Consider the following 13,710-nt stretch of genomic DNA (forward strand, 5'->3'; position numbering starts at 1 on the left):
GCAGGCATGGCAACGCTTCTGTAACTCTTAATTTGGAAGATGGAGGCAGGATTCCCAGAGCAAGCTAGTTACCAAGACTAGCTACATGGGTGAGTTCTGCCTTTGACTAAGAGAGCCTGCCTCACAGAATAAGGTGAGAAAGAGTAGTTATACATGTGCCCACCACCTATGCAAACATGTATTACATACTCATCAGATACATACACATGAAAAGGAGTAAAAAGGGAAGAAATGAATCACCAAATCGACAAAGATGTGAAGAAAAATGGTTTGTTTTGTTTTTAAAGGCAGCATCTGTATAGACCTGGATGTCCTAGAACTCTATGTAGATGAGAAGAGTCTGAAATGCACAGAGATCCTCCTGCCTCTGCCTCCCAAGTGCAGAGATTAAAGCAAAGGTCTATGCCACCTGGACCAGCCCAAACCTGTTTTTTTAAACAAATTGGGCTGAACGTGGTAGTGCACACTTTTCATCCCAGCACTGGGGAGGTAGAGACAGGGAGTTCAAAGCTAGCCTAGTCTCTGCAGAGTTCCAGGACAGCCAGTACTACACAGAGAAAGACTTTGTCTCAAAACAAACAAAAAGTCATTTTATTGATTTATACTTGTTTGTATTATTTATTCTCTGTGTGGGTGGTTTTTGTTTTTAAGACAGGATCTCTCTGGTTTTTGTTGTTGTTTTTGTTTGTTTTTCCAAAACAGGCTTTCTCAGGGTAGCCAGTCCTGCAACAAGCTCTGTAGACCAGACTAGCCTTGAACTCAAGATCCACCTGCTGGGATTAAAGGTGTATGCCATCTCACTTGGTGAGGCAGAATCTCATAGCCAAGGCTAGCCCTGTATTTTACAAATTTTTCCCTATATATATTTTAAGTCCATTTTATTAGTTTTAAACAAGTTTATTCTTCGTACTAAATTCAGCCTTTCATCATTGGGTAATTCCTTTCTACTTCCGAGTAATCTGTTTTTCTGCCACCAGGACAAGCTAGATTGTCAACTTTTTGAGTACACCTGTTTTTTAAGGTGCTGGGATTTGAAACTGGGTTTCCTATATGCAAGTAGAGCACTCTACCAAATGAGCTACATCCCTAACCCTGTTTGTTTTTTTGTTTTCTGAAGATAGGGTCTCTATAGTCTTGTTGTGAGGCATCCACCAGAGAAGACCAACTGGACATGGGTTCTAGTAAATATTTATTTCGGACCGAGTGCAGTCCCAAGCCTTTCCCAGGGTGAGTTTTTAAACACACACACACACACACACACACACACACACACACACACACACACACACACATTACATCACATAGGTTGACATACTTCAATTAACAAGAACAGTTAGCCAGAAGCAGAAAAACAGAAGCCAAAAAGCAAGGTTACTAGATTAGGAACTGTCCCAGAACTATGAATGTTGATGGATTAGGTCTTTGGTCTCATTTTTTTTTTTTTTTTTTTTTGGGGGGGGGGGACAGATGTTGCTGCCTAAGTGCTGGGTTCTAAGGTCTGAATGGTACTTCTATCATGGTGTCAGCTGTGCTAAGTTGTGGGAGTCTGTTAAAGTCTTGGCTGTCCTGGAGCTCGCGATGTAACCCAGGCTGGCCTTGAACTCACCGAGATTCTCCTGTCTCTGCCTTTTGAGTGCTCGGATTAAAAACTAGGCTCCCTTCCCTGAGGACTCCGACTTCCCATCCTTCTGCTTCAGCTCCCGCTAGCAGGCGTTCTAGGACTGTCACGCCTAGCTGCGTAAAGGGTTTGGACTTCCCAAGAGGCCCACAGTGATCTGCTTGCTCTATGCGATCGGGGGTATTTAAAGCAAACCAGGCTTGGGCGACAAGATCCCAGGATAACCTCAAGGGGCCATGGTGGCGCCGGGGAAGGCTGGGCTGAGCATCCTCGCACTCCCCTGCCCACTCGGTCCCGCTCCGCAAACGCTGGAGGAAGTGGCGAGCGCAGCCGATACCCTGGCCCCAACTGCCCGCACTGGCCGCCACCACTGCACCGCCGCCTCTCGCGAGACAGCATCCGGGCCGCACCTCCTTCCTCTCTGCTGTCTCTCTCTCCGCCCCCGAGGAGCTGCGCCAGAGCCCGGGCACATCGAACGTGGCAGGGCCTGTCCAAGTCCGGAGTGCCGCACACAGAGGTCCCCCAGGCGGACCTTCCGTGCTGCAGTCCAGCCAGGGAGCGCCGACCGGTCTTCCCAGGTACACCGCGCCGGCGGGCCGGAGAAGGCCTGAGCGGGACGCCACACCTGGGAGGGCAGGGGCGGGCGGGGCTCGCGCAGGCGCGCTGCGGGGCCTGCGGGCCCTGGAGAGCCGGGCGTTGTGGAGCGCTGTCGCTGAGGTGGCGCCGTTCCCGAGGCTTCTCTCCTCCGCCTCAGCTCGGAGGGAGTCGGGAGGATGGCTTCGGAGATGGAGTCGTCCCTGGAGGTCAGCTTCTCGTCCAGCTGTGCGGTGTCAGGGCCGTCCGGGTGTCTGCCTCCCGCCCGCTCCCGCATCTTCAAGATCATCGTGATCGGCGACTCGAACGTGGGCAAGACGTGCCTGACTTACCGCTTCTGCGCCGGCCGCTTCCCCGACCGCACCGAGGCCACCATCGGGGTGGACTTCCGAGAGCGAGCCGTGGAGATCGATGGCGAGCGCATCAAGGTGAGCCGATGGGGGCGCGGGGGCTGTCGCTGCGGATCTTTGCAGGTGTCTGCCCCGCACCCTGGCTCTGGGCGGGAGTGTGCGCCCCGTGTGCTCCCACGCTGCTGTGCCAAGTGCGTTTGTATGTAGCAAACTTCCGAGGCAGTGTTTCCCCGCCCGCCATCTCTAACGTGCATCAACTTTACCTCGGGCATCTTGCTTTTGAAAAAAGCACGTTATGATTTGGTAAGCTCCCATAGGACGCACTTGGAACGAGCCTGTGGGCCACACTTGGAGTGGCAGTGGTGTAGGGGCAGTCATCCCCCTCCTTCCCCACCAATTGCCTGAGAGTTAAGTGCTGGGAGTCTGGGAAATATGACCGAAGGAAACTCAGGAATTTTCTTTAGCATAGAAGACTCACTTATTTCCAAGAGCTAAGTATTGTGGAAATAAAGCCTGTTGCATTTGAGGCGGTTTCTGTATGAAAATCAATCTGTTTAGGAAAAAAATCTATTTTCCCATTGAAGCATTATGTATGTGGTTGATCTTAAGTGGGTTGCCAAAATCATATCTCTTCATGCAAGCACAGACCCTCTCCCAGGTGGCTTCTGAGACATCAGATGCTGTAATCATAGTAGGGAAGGCCAAGACAGCCGGGATTGGGATTCTGAAGGGTTGGACTCCTGGAATTGTAGAATAAAGATCCTTGACAAGTTAGGGGCTGCCTGATGCCGTGAACCTCAGCACTCTATTCCAAAATCACTAGGTTTACTTAATACGATTCCTAAAACCTGTGAAATGAGAGTGGGGGAGGCCCACCCATGCCTTTAATCCTAGAATTCTGGGGGATAGAGGAAAGTGGGTTTCTGTGAGTTCAAGGCCAGCCTGGTTTGTATAGTGAGTCCAAGGATAGCTAGGGGACTACAGTGAGACCCCATCTCAAAATACACAGCAAACAAATAAAAAACCCCACATGACACACAGAAACCACCCTGACTTCCTGAAGCAACCGCTTTTCCTTTGGTCTGTGTTGGCGGCCCTCTACCTCAGTCTACTTGGAGCAGTTTTGATTTGCTTCTCCTCCCTTTCTATCCTTGAGGCACGAAGTTTCTGTTTCTTCAACCCACCATACCCTCCCTGCTCTCAAAGAATTTTCACCCCCAGTAAAGATAAGGGGAAATCATCTGAGTTAGGAGACCACCTTTCTCTATGTCCCTTGGCTTTTCCATTTTCATTTATGTGTGTGGGTGCACATGTGTGCATGAGAGAGAGAGAGAGAGAGAGAGAGAGAGAGAGAGAGAGAGAGAGAGAGAGAGAGAGAGAGAGAGCGCGCAGGGTGGTAAGTCCAGACTAGTCGAGACTCTAGATGTTCATGTCAGCCTTCCGAAGTTGCTCTCTATCTTATGTTTTTTAAGGCAGTGTCCCAATGAATCTGGAGCTCACTGATTCCATGAGACTATCTGACTAGCAAGCCCCGAAGATCCTTCTGTTTCTGCCTCCCTACGGCTGGGATTGCAGGTGCTGAGTGTCAAGTGTAGCTTGGCAAGCACTGCGCAGTACTGGTGGTTTGGGTACACTGTAGTGTAAAGTAAAGGGAGATTTTGGGAACAGGGTGCACACAGTCCGGTGATAGGGCGCTTACTAGGATGCCCAAGGCCCAGTGTTTGACCCTGGCAGAAGCTGAGCAAAGGCTTCTTCTGGTGGGTGCATGTGTAAGCATGGGGTGAGCAGTTGTGGGAAGTTGCTCAGGCCCAATGAACTCAGGAGCAAGTGTGAGCCGATGAAAAGCTTCGGGCTGTGGTGTGGCTTAAATTTGTCTCTCAAGTCATCTGTTGGAAACTTAATTCCCAGTTCCTAAAGTCGTGAGACGTATGTGAGGTGATTGGGTCCTTTGGATTTATGAATGGGTTAATCCCTTCATAGATTAATGAGATTAATCTGTTGACTGGTTAAGGGATTAGTTCATTCATAAGTCAGTGAATTAATCTCATTTATGGATTACTGGGTTATTGGGAGTGACTTGCCCACCTATAAAGCTGTGAACCAAATAAGCCTCTATTCTTTAAAATAGTCAGCCTTCGAAAGGGTTATAGCAACAGAAAACAGATAAGGTATATGGGCGATGTGTCAGGCTTTGTTTTGTTTCTGCTTTTCTGTTTTTTTCTTAATTATATTTATCTGTTTATTTAATTTTAAGAGTCTTTCTAAATTAAAATTTATTTTTGTTTCTTGTGCATTGGTGTTTTGCCTGTATGTATGTTTGAACTGGGTGCTGGGAATCGAACCTGTAGAAGGGCAGCCAGTGCTCTTTTTGTTTGTTTCAAGATAGGGTTTCTCTGTGAAACAGCCCTGGCTGTCCTGAAACTCATTCTGTAGACCAGGCTGGCCTCGAACTCACAGAGATCGCCTGCCTCTGCCTCCTGAGTGCTGGAATTAAAGGTGGGCGCTACCAACTACTGCCCTTAATTGCTGAGCTATCTCCACCCCCGAGACAGTCTTTCTATGTAGCCTTATCATGGAACCTTCTGTGTAGACCAGGCTGGTCTTGAACTCACTGAGATCCCAGCACTTGGGAGGCAGAGGTAGATAGATCTCTTGAGTTCAAGGCCAGCCTGGTCTACAGAGGGTGGTGGTTTTTAACCTATGGGTCAAAATCCCTTTGGAGGATGTTGAACAACCCTTTCACAGAGGTCACCTAAGACTATGCGAAAACAAAGACACTTACATTATTATTCCTAACAGCAAAATTTACAGTTATGAAGTAGCAATGAAAATAATTCTGTGGTTGGGGGTCACCACAACATGAAGAACTGTATTAAAGGGTGACAGCATTAGGAAGGTTGAAAACCACTGACATAGTGAGCTTCAGGATATCCAGGACTACACAGAAACCCTGTCTTGAAAAACCAAAAAAAAAAAAAGTAAGAAAAAAGAAAATTTGCTGGTATGAGGAATAGTCCCTTACCTCTAGGATCTCTTTTTAAGTCAATCATTGGCTTAAAGTAAAGAATGTACTTTCTTTTCTGGAAAAAAAAAGATCTCACAAAGTTATGGAGCCGGAGTGGGTGTGGTGGTGTCCATCTTTAATCCTAGCACTCAGGGGGCAGAGGCGGGCAGATCTGAGTTTGAGGTCAGCCTGAACTATACAGCAAGTTCCAGGACAGCCAGGGAACAGTGAGACTCTGTCTCAAACACATGTGCACACGCACACGCACACATATACACACCCTCTTCATCTTGTCAACCTGTTCAGTGCATCTGACAGGTCACCGTAGTGTCATCTTCTGGAGTAGTGTGTATTGGTTGTAGTAGTGGTGGTATTAGGGCTTGGATCCAAACCCTGCCTGTTAGATGAGTGCTCTACCACTTCCACAACCAGGCTACATCCCTGGCACTTAAAAATATTTTTTATATTATGTGTACTGGTGCAACCATGTGTATGTCTGTGTACTGTGTGTATGCAGTGCCCACAGAGGCATTGGGTTCTCCCGAACTGGAGTTACAGATGGCTTTAAGCCACTGTGTGGGTGCTGGGAATCAAACTCTTGTCCTTCGGGAGAGCAGCCAGTGTTCTTAACCTCTGAGACATCTCTCCAGCTCTGTCTGCCTTTTTAAAAAAAGGGTCTCATGTACCCGAAGCTGACTTCAAAGTCTATATATTCTTTTTTTTTTTTTTTTTTTTGGTTTTTTGAGACAGGGTTTCTCTGTGTAGCTTTGTGCCTTTCCTGGAACTCACTCTGTAGCCCAGGCTGGCCTCGAACTCTCAGAGATCCGCCTGGCTCTGCCTCCCGAGTGCTGGGATTAAAGGCGTGTGCCACCACCACCTGGCCAAAGTCTATATATTCAAGGATAACCTTGAAGTGTGTGTGTGTGTGTGTGTGTGTGAGTGTGAATGTGTGCACATGTTTATTCATACGTGTAGGGGCCTGAGGTTGATGTTAGATGTGTCTCTCAATTGCTCTTTGCTGCTGTGTATTTTGAGACAGGGCCTCATCTCTCCTACCTGACCTTGAACTTGTGAACCTCCTATCTTTACCTCCTAGATGCTGGGATTACAGGCAAGCTCACATGGTTTATGCAGTGCTGGGGACTGAATCCAGGGCTGTGTGTACAATGGGCAAGCATTCAGTGGACTAAAATCTGTCCCCATCCCTGTGTATATTAAATCTTTGAAAATCTTTCCTCAAGCAGGGTGTGGTGGCTCATGCCTTTGTTCTTAGCACTCTGGAAGCAGAGATAGGTAGATTATGTTAGTTATAGGCCTGCTGGAGCTACATAATACGAAGTTGAGTCAGGAGGGTGGCCTTAAATTCAAGGCTGGCCTGACTGCTTAGTGGATTGCAGGCCTCCTCATCTCAGAAGGCTGAGCTAGGTATGATAGCACCCCTTTGCTCCCAGCACTCACAGATCTGTCTGAAAAGGACCCCATTGGGCTATGTGGCTAGTGTGGCCATGGCCACCAACTGTCTGGTAGCTTTAAAGAGCCCTCCTTTTTAACTCCAGGCCAGCCAGAGTGCCATAGTGAGAGCCTATCTAAACATACACACACAAAAGAAAGAAAGCAAAACTCCAGAAGTCTATACTTGCTAATTAATTTCTGAGTGCTATATACATAAACTTGAAAGAGGAAAATCTTGTTCACAGGATTTTGGCAGCTGAATAAAAATGAGTTCCTTAAATAAAAATGCATTTGACTTTCAGATCGACTGCCCCAGTCTTAATCCATATGCTCCCCCTTGACTGTCTAGCTGTGTGCCTCTCTCAGCAGTCATTTTGAGATTTAATCCAGTCTTCCATCAGGGATCAGCGGTCACTACTTAAATATGTCACTGACTCTCTTGTTTATATCGGGAGAAGAGAGAATGATTGATGTTAATATTAACTGAGGAAAAACAATCAAGATGTCTCCCCCCACAAATTAAATATATGAAGCACGAAGAATGCAAGTATGGTATGAGGAGGAGCAAGCTGTGGCATCAGCTGCTCTGCTTCCTGTTTTTATGGAACATGCGGTCTAAGAATGAGTTTTGTATTGTTTTCTGTGCTGGGGTTGAACTCAGGGCTTCTTCATTACATGCTACACAAGCCAGTGCTCTCAGCACTAAGCTGTACCCCCAGCCGCGATTCTGGATGGTTGGAGAAAATAAGTATAAGAATGAGATTTCATGATAAATGAAAATGACATGAAATTCAGAATCTACCAGATAGGTCATCCTGATGTAATCTTTATCCTTTACTCCCTAAATCCAGCTAGCTTCCTACTACAGTTTTTCCTGTTACTCCTCTGGTCAAAATCCTAGCTGCAATGTTTCTCCCAAGCCCCCCTTTGAGGGGATAGAGATCTGTAAAGCTCAGTGATGGCGTACTTGTCCGGCATGTTCAGAACAATGAGTTTCATCCTTTGTACTGGGAAAAAATTCAGACCTGCCTTTGAGCTTTGATAGCAGCTCAGTTGATCTCATTTAAAAACAGCTACCACGAGCCTTCCTCCGTTGGATGCATGCTACCCTCTCCCTTCATCTTCCAGTAGTTCAGCGCAGTCATTTGCTGGTTTCTCACTGTTGCCTTGGAATAGCCCTCCCTCCTTCCTGTATTTCCACACAAGATTGGTTTTCAGCTTCTCTTAGAATCCCAGCCTTTCTGCTTCCTTCTGTGGAAATCCCCTTAGCCCTCCATCACACCGTCACCATCTTGACCGTATCATGCATCTGCTTTCCCTGTTAGGGCAGGAGCTGGTCTGGCAATCCCTGTAGGCTCAGGGCCTAAGTGTTCGGTTATGCAGAAAGGGCAGTTGGTAGGCGACCCTGGAATTCCCAAATTCAAGTGGCAAAGAAAGCCAATGAAAAGGCAGGTGTCAAAGAACAAAATCCTATGTGACTTTTGACACTGAAGCCAAAGGTTTCCGTAACTGGCTTTTGTTGATAAGGAGGGCCCACCAAGACAAGGCGTGGTAATTGGAGGTGAGAACTCCAGGAGCAGAGGTCATGAGATGAGACAACATCTGCTTTTAGGATTTTAAAGAAAGCTTTCATTTAGTTTTATTTTATGTGTGAGAGTGTGTGTGCACCATGTGTGTGCCTGGTGCCCACAAAGGTGCCAGAAGAGGATGTTGGGTTCCCAGAACTGGGGTTACACACCATTGTGACCCAACATGTAAATGCTGTGAACCAAACCCTGGTTCTCTATAAGAGCAGCAGGCTTATCTGCTGAGCCGGCCCTCCAGCCTCTGAATCTTTAAGTTTAAGGACAGGGTATTGCTCAGTTGCCCAGGCTCATCTCAAACTCTAATACTTTTGCCCGAGTCTTCCGAGTAACAGGACCACAGACATCGGGGAGGAGGAGAAATCATGTGACAAGTCTATGGACCAGAGCTTAAATACCCTGTAGGCCTGAGATACCCTGTAGGCTTGGTCTTGAGGAGCTCTGGGGGATGAGCAGCTGCTTGGTGAGTTTTCTGAGGGTGGGGACTAGAGAGAGACAGAGACAGACAGACAGAGACAGACAGACAGACAGACAGAGAGAAGCTTTCCTGGAATGCCTTCTTCATAGGAAGGCTGGTTGCATGTTATTGGCTCAAATTCTGCCACTGGGTCCCCCAAATACGAAGAAAATCAGAGAAGTCAAGATTTGTAAGTATCTTATATTTCTACTCTGAATAAAATTAGACTTATATTAATTAGAAAAAAGGAAGGCTATTAAGAAAAATGGAGAGGCTGGGTATGGTGGTATATGCTTCTAATCCCAGAACTCCAGAGTTGGAGGTAGGTAGATCTCTGAGTTTGAGACCAGCTCTGTCTACATAGAGAGTTCTAGGCCATTCAGGACTACACAATAAGACCCTGTATCAAAGGGAAGAAAGAAAGAATGGAGAAATTTGAATTTAAAGAGCTGATAGACTTAAAAGTCAATTCTGAGGGCTAGATGGATGGTCCAATGGCTAGAACTTGATCCCTGCATTCTCCAAAGTGTCAGTGGAGAACCAACTGCCAAGTTGACATGAGCTCCGTGTACTCGTCATGGCACGTGTGCAGCTATACATGCATGTGTGTGCATACAGGATAAGAAATTAAAAACCACTCAGTACATTTGACTCAGCATTTGCTTTTCCTGTCTCCAGGCTATGAATATTCTGGGTGTTTTATGTGTTGTATCCTTTTCCCTCAATTTTCTTTAAAAAAAAAATTTTTAAGACCTTACCTGCTCAGATTTTATAGTCATACTTAGCAGTCCCGGGGTGACTGGACTGGAATTGTGAAGTCTAGACCCCCCAGGTCACACAGAAAAGCCAAGCTCACAGGTGTCGCGCTGTTTGGGAGAAGGTAGAGGTGGTTAAGTTGCTTGGTATGTGTCCCTGGACTGAATTTGTTGACTTTGCTTTCTGTTTCCTGTGCTCCAGATCCAGTTGTGGGACACTGCAGGACAAGAGCGGTTCAGGAAGAGCATGGTTCAGCACTACTACAGGAATGTGCATGCTGTTGTGTTCGTGTACGACATGACCAACATGGCCAGCTTCCACAGCCTGCCCTCTTGGATAGAGGAATGCAAACAGCACTTGCTGGCCAATGACATTCCTCGAATTCTGGTTGGAAATAAATGTGACTTGAGAAGCGCCGTTCAGGTGCCCACAGACTTGGCACAAAAGTTTGCTGACACACACAGTATGCCTTTGTTTGAGACCTCTGCTAAAAACCCCAATGATAATGACCACGTAGAAGCTATATTTATGACATTGGCTCATAAGCTGAAGAGCCACAAGCCACTGATGCTCAGCCAACCGCCAGATAACAGAATTAGCCTGAAACCGGAAACAAAGCCTGCCATGCCATGCTGGTGCTAAGTCACAGGTATGGCCGTTCCGGGTCTGACCGAAGGGACACTTCTGATAAGTGTAATTAGGTCCGTAAGATTAAATCTTAAATATAATGGGTCGTCCTGTGTCTGGCATTATTGTGCTGCCTTTTGTATTCTGCATCCTCTTAATAAGCTTGTCTCCATGACAGCGCAGGAAGCCGGCCTGTTTACAGCGGGTGAGCCAGGCCGCCTTTCCTGTGCAGCCCGCTGAAGGCAGCCCAAGTGTCCCTGGACCATAGAAGAAATGCCGCGTAGAGCTAAAGGCAAATGACGAGCTACTAAGGGGCTTTTATTTTACCTTGGCATCTAAGCACTAAAAACTAATCAGAGGCATCCAAACAGTTGTAACGGGAGTTTATTTTCACCATGACTTTTAATTGAAATATCAGATCTTTGCCAAGCTGGTTCCTGGTGCCCCCTGTCCTCTGCTCCTAGTCATTTGGCTGACTCAGGGCCAGATTCAGTCAGTAGCCATATGGCTGAGAGCTCTGAGGGCACGCCTCAAGTTGCTGAGTCTACATGTATTCCTGTAATAGTATTGTTGGGTCGGTTTTTCTAAATATTTGAATTTTATGGCCACACACTGTTCCTTGGTATGAAAAAATGAATTCAATATTGAAAAATATCTTACCTGTCCCTCAGTGGTCAAAGAAGTAGTTAAAAAAATTTTTTTTGCCCTAAATACTTTTAGTTTGAATTTAAGACTTTGCACAAAGAAAATGGCACATTTGCATATGAAGCTGTTTGCAGAATGGAGTGTAAGACATGCTTAGCCTAAGCGTGCACATCCTCGTTTTGACAGCTTGCAGCCCTGGGCAGTTTTAAAGGAAATTATGCCAAAATAGATTTTACTTAAATATTTTCAGAATGTGGGAAATAAAGGTACTGTGACCTAGTTTCAGATTTTTGTTTCATTATTCTGAAGGTCCCAATTGGAAAATTCAGTTACAAAGTAAATTTTCTATTTAATAAACTAAATGAAAGTAAAACTTTTAAGAAATTTTAAATATTAGGGCCCAAGTTGGCTTTATTTGCATTTAGAAAGATTTTTCTTTTTCTTTTTTTAAAATACGGGGTCTCACTTCATAGGCCTGACTGTCCTGGGACCAAGGTGGCCTCAGACTTACAGATATCCACCTGCCTCATCCTCCCAACTGCTGGGATTAAAGGCTTGTGTCACCAGAACTAGGCTTATCCATTTTTCTTAATCACACTAGAATTAATGACTAAACTAATCTGACTTGTGAACTGGTTTCTAGGGAAAGATAATGGCTGTAGTAACTGGTGGCTGTACGAGTTTTCTGCAGAAGGGAGTCTCTGTTCACTGTTGTCAACACTCCGTATGCAGGGAGGAACAACAGGCCTTCCAAGCACAGCATGCTTTTCTTTTCACTGGCCTCAGTAGTGTTTCTCCAGTACTATTAATTCATCATTTTTCTTTTTAAAGTAACAGACTGTTTCTCTTTTTTTGGGGGGGAGTGGGTGGGTGGGGGAATTTTGAGACAGGGTTTTACTGTGTAGCTTTTCTGGAGCCTGTCCTGGAACTTGCTCTGTAGACCAGGCTGACCTCGAACTCACAGAGATCCACCCTCCTCTGCCTCCCTAGTGCTGAGATTAAAGGCGTGTGCCACCACTGCCTGGCAGGCTATTTCTTTTATAAGGAGTAAATGAGCATTTTTTTACAATTCTGTGAAAAGCATCTTTTTTTTTTCCACTTTAGTATTTATTAATTAAAACATTTGTATCTTATTTGTAATGACTTACCACTTTGTTTTTAATTCTTTATTTTAAAAAGATACTTATCAGGTGAGCAAGATTAGGCCTTTAGATGTATTCCAAAGTGTTTGTAAAGCACTTCATTGACTGTTGACATCACTTCCAAAATGGTGAGCTGACATCTAGTTATTAATTTCTTAAGCACAAATCACACATTTTGTACTTCTGTGAATTTATTTTAACTGACATTTAATCGGCAGTATCAGATGTTTTATACAAATCTGAATTTGAGAACACCAAAGCAAACTACTTTAGAATCTGCTGTCGTTGGTCCACATTGCTTGATTGTCTGTACGGCTCTTTCATGTTTCCCCAACAGGTTCAGTGGTTTTGCTATGAAACGGTGTCACTCGTACATTTCTCCCATGAAGTACAATAAATCATCTTTGCCACGAAGAAATGCTGTTTTGTTTCCTTTGTTTTCTGGGTTGAATATAAAATTAAAGAACATAGCTCCTCCTCTGTCTGCTGTAGTTCTTAGAAAATATATATAGTCTGTGATTCCTTAATTTGAAAATCCCAAATCTGATATTTATTTCATCTAGAAAATTTCGGATTTTAGATCATTTTTGGATTGGGAATTTTTTTGATTAGGTATTCTCAACCAGTGAAGTTGATCTAGATGACCAAAAGCAAGTCCAAAGTCTAAAACAAGGAATTATCAAGACTACTCAGTTCAGACAGCACATGCTCTCAAAATGACTGGTCTGTTTCTAGCAGAATGGGCACAGGTACTAGAGATGGAGAAAGAAGAGTGTGTCTCAGGCACAAGATTGTAACCTGGACCCCTCTGGAGAGTGCAATATGGCTTTTAAGTGGATACTGCTTCCTGTTGGTCAGTTGCATTACCTAAGTTACTCTTAAATGCTAAACTGTGTCCAGAGACAGCTGTCTTCCTCAGATACTGGGTTCAGCAGTTGGCCATGTCCTTCAGACATGTGTATGCAGGTGTCTGTGGAGTCAAGAAGATACTACCAGATCACCTGGAGCTGTAGTTAGAGGTGGTTGTGAGGCATGCAACATGAGCACTGGGGACTTAATTTGGGTCTTCTGGGTCATCAATTGGCCATGTCCTAGATTTGCTAGAGCTGGCACGTGTTAATTCACTTGGTTTATTAAAATAATCTTGTCTATCCATTGTTTAACAAATTCCTATTATGTGTTCTCCAGTGGTGGTAGACTGTGGAGTTACATAAACAAATAGAACTGTTTTTGAAGAGCTTAAAATGTAGATAAGGGGCTGGAGAGAGGGCTCAGTGGTTAAGAATGCTTGTTCTTCCTGAGGACCCCATGTTGGGTACCTCACAGCCACCTATAAGTACAGCTCCAGGTGATATGATACCCTCTTCTGGACTTTACAAGCACCTGCTCATGGCATACACACACACACACACACACACACACTATATATATATATATATATATATATATATATATGTATATGTATATGTATATGTATATGTA

The 13,710-nt window shown here is 45.2% G+C and overlaps 1 protein-coding gene across 1 annotated transcript; it reads left to right on the forward strand.

Annotated features, from left to right (window-relative positions):
* The first annotated feature begins 2,319 nt into the window (after positions 1 to 2,319).
* Rab33b (RAB33B, member RAS oncogene family) lies at positions 2,320 to 11,941 on the forward strand. The gene is made up of 2 exons (XM_036191487.1): positions 2,320 to 2,640; positions 10,016 to 11,941. Exons 1-2 carry the CDS (start codon positions 2,392 to 2,394, stop codon positions 10,454 to 10,456), a joined length of 690 nt encoding a protein of 229 aa, XP_036047380.1. The 5' UTR covers positions 2,320 to 2,391; the 3' UTR covers positions 10,457 to 11,941.
* Positions 11,942 to 13,710: the final 1,769 nt, after the last annotated feature.

Source organism: Onychomys torridus, chromosome 6 (genome assembly GCF_903995425.1).
Source record: "Onychomys torridus chromosome 6, mOncTor1.1, whole genome shotgun sequence".
Taxonomy (NCBI): domain Eukaryota; kingdom Metazoa; phylum Chordata; class Mammalia; order Rodentia; family Cricetidae; genus Onychomys; species Onychomys torridus.

Bases quoted from the DNA above. Each gene is read 5' to 3' on its own strand.
- Rab33b (XM_036191487.1), top strand. From the start codon at position 2,392: ATGGCTTCGGAGATGGAGTCGTCCCTGGAGGTCAGCTTCTCGTCCAGC. The intron at 2,641-10,015 runs GTGAGCCGATGG...CCTGTGCTCCAG, and splicing joins TCGATGGCGAGCGCATCAAG to ATCCAGTTGTGGGACACTGC.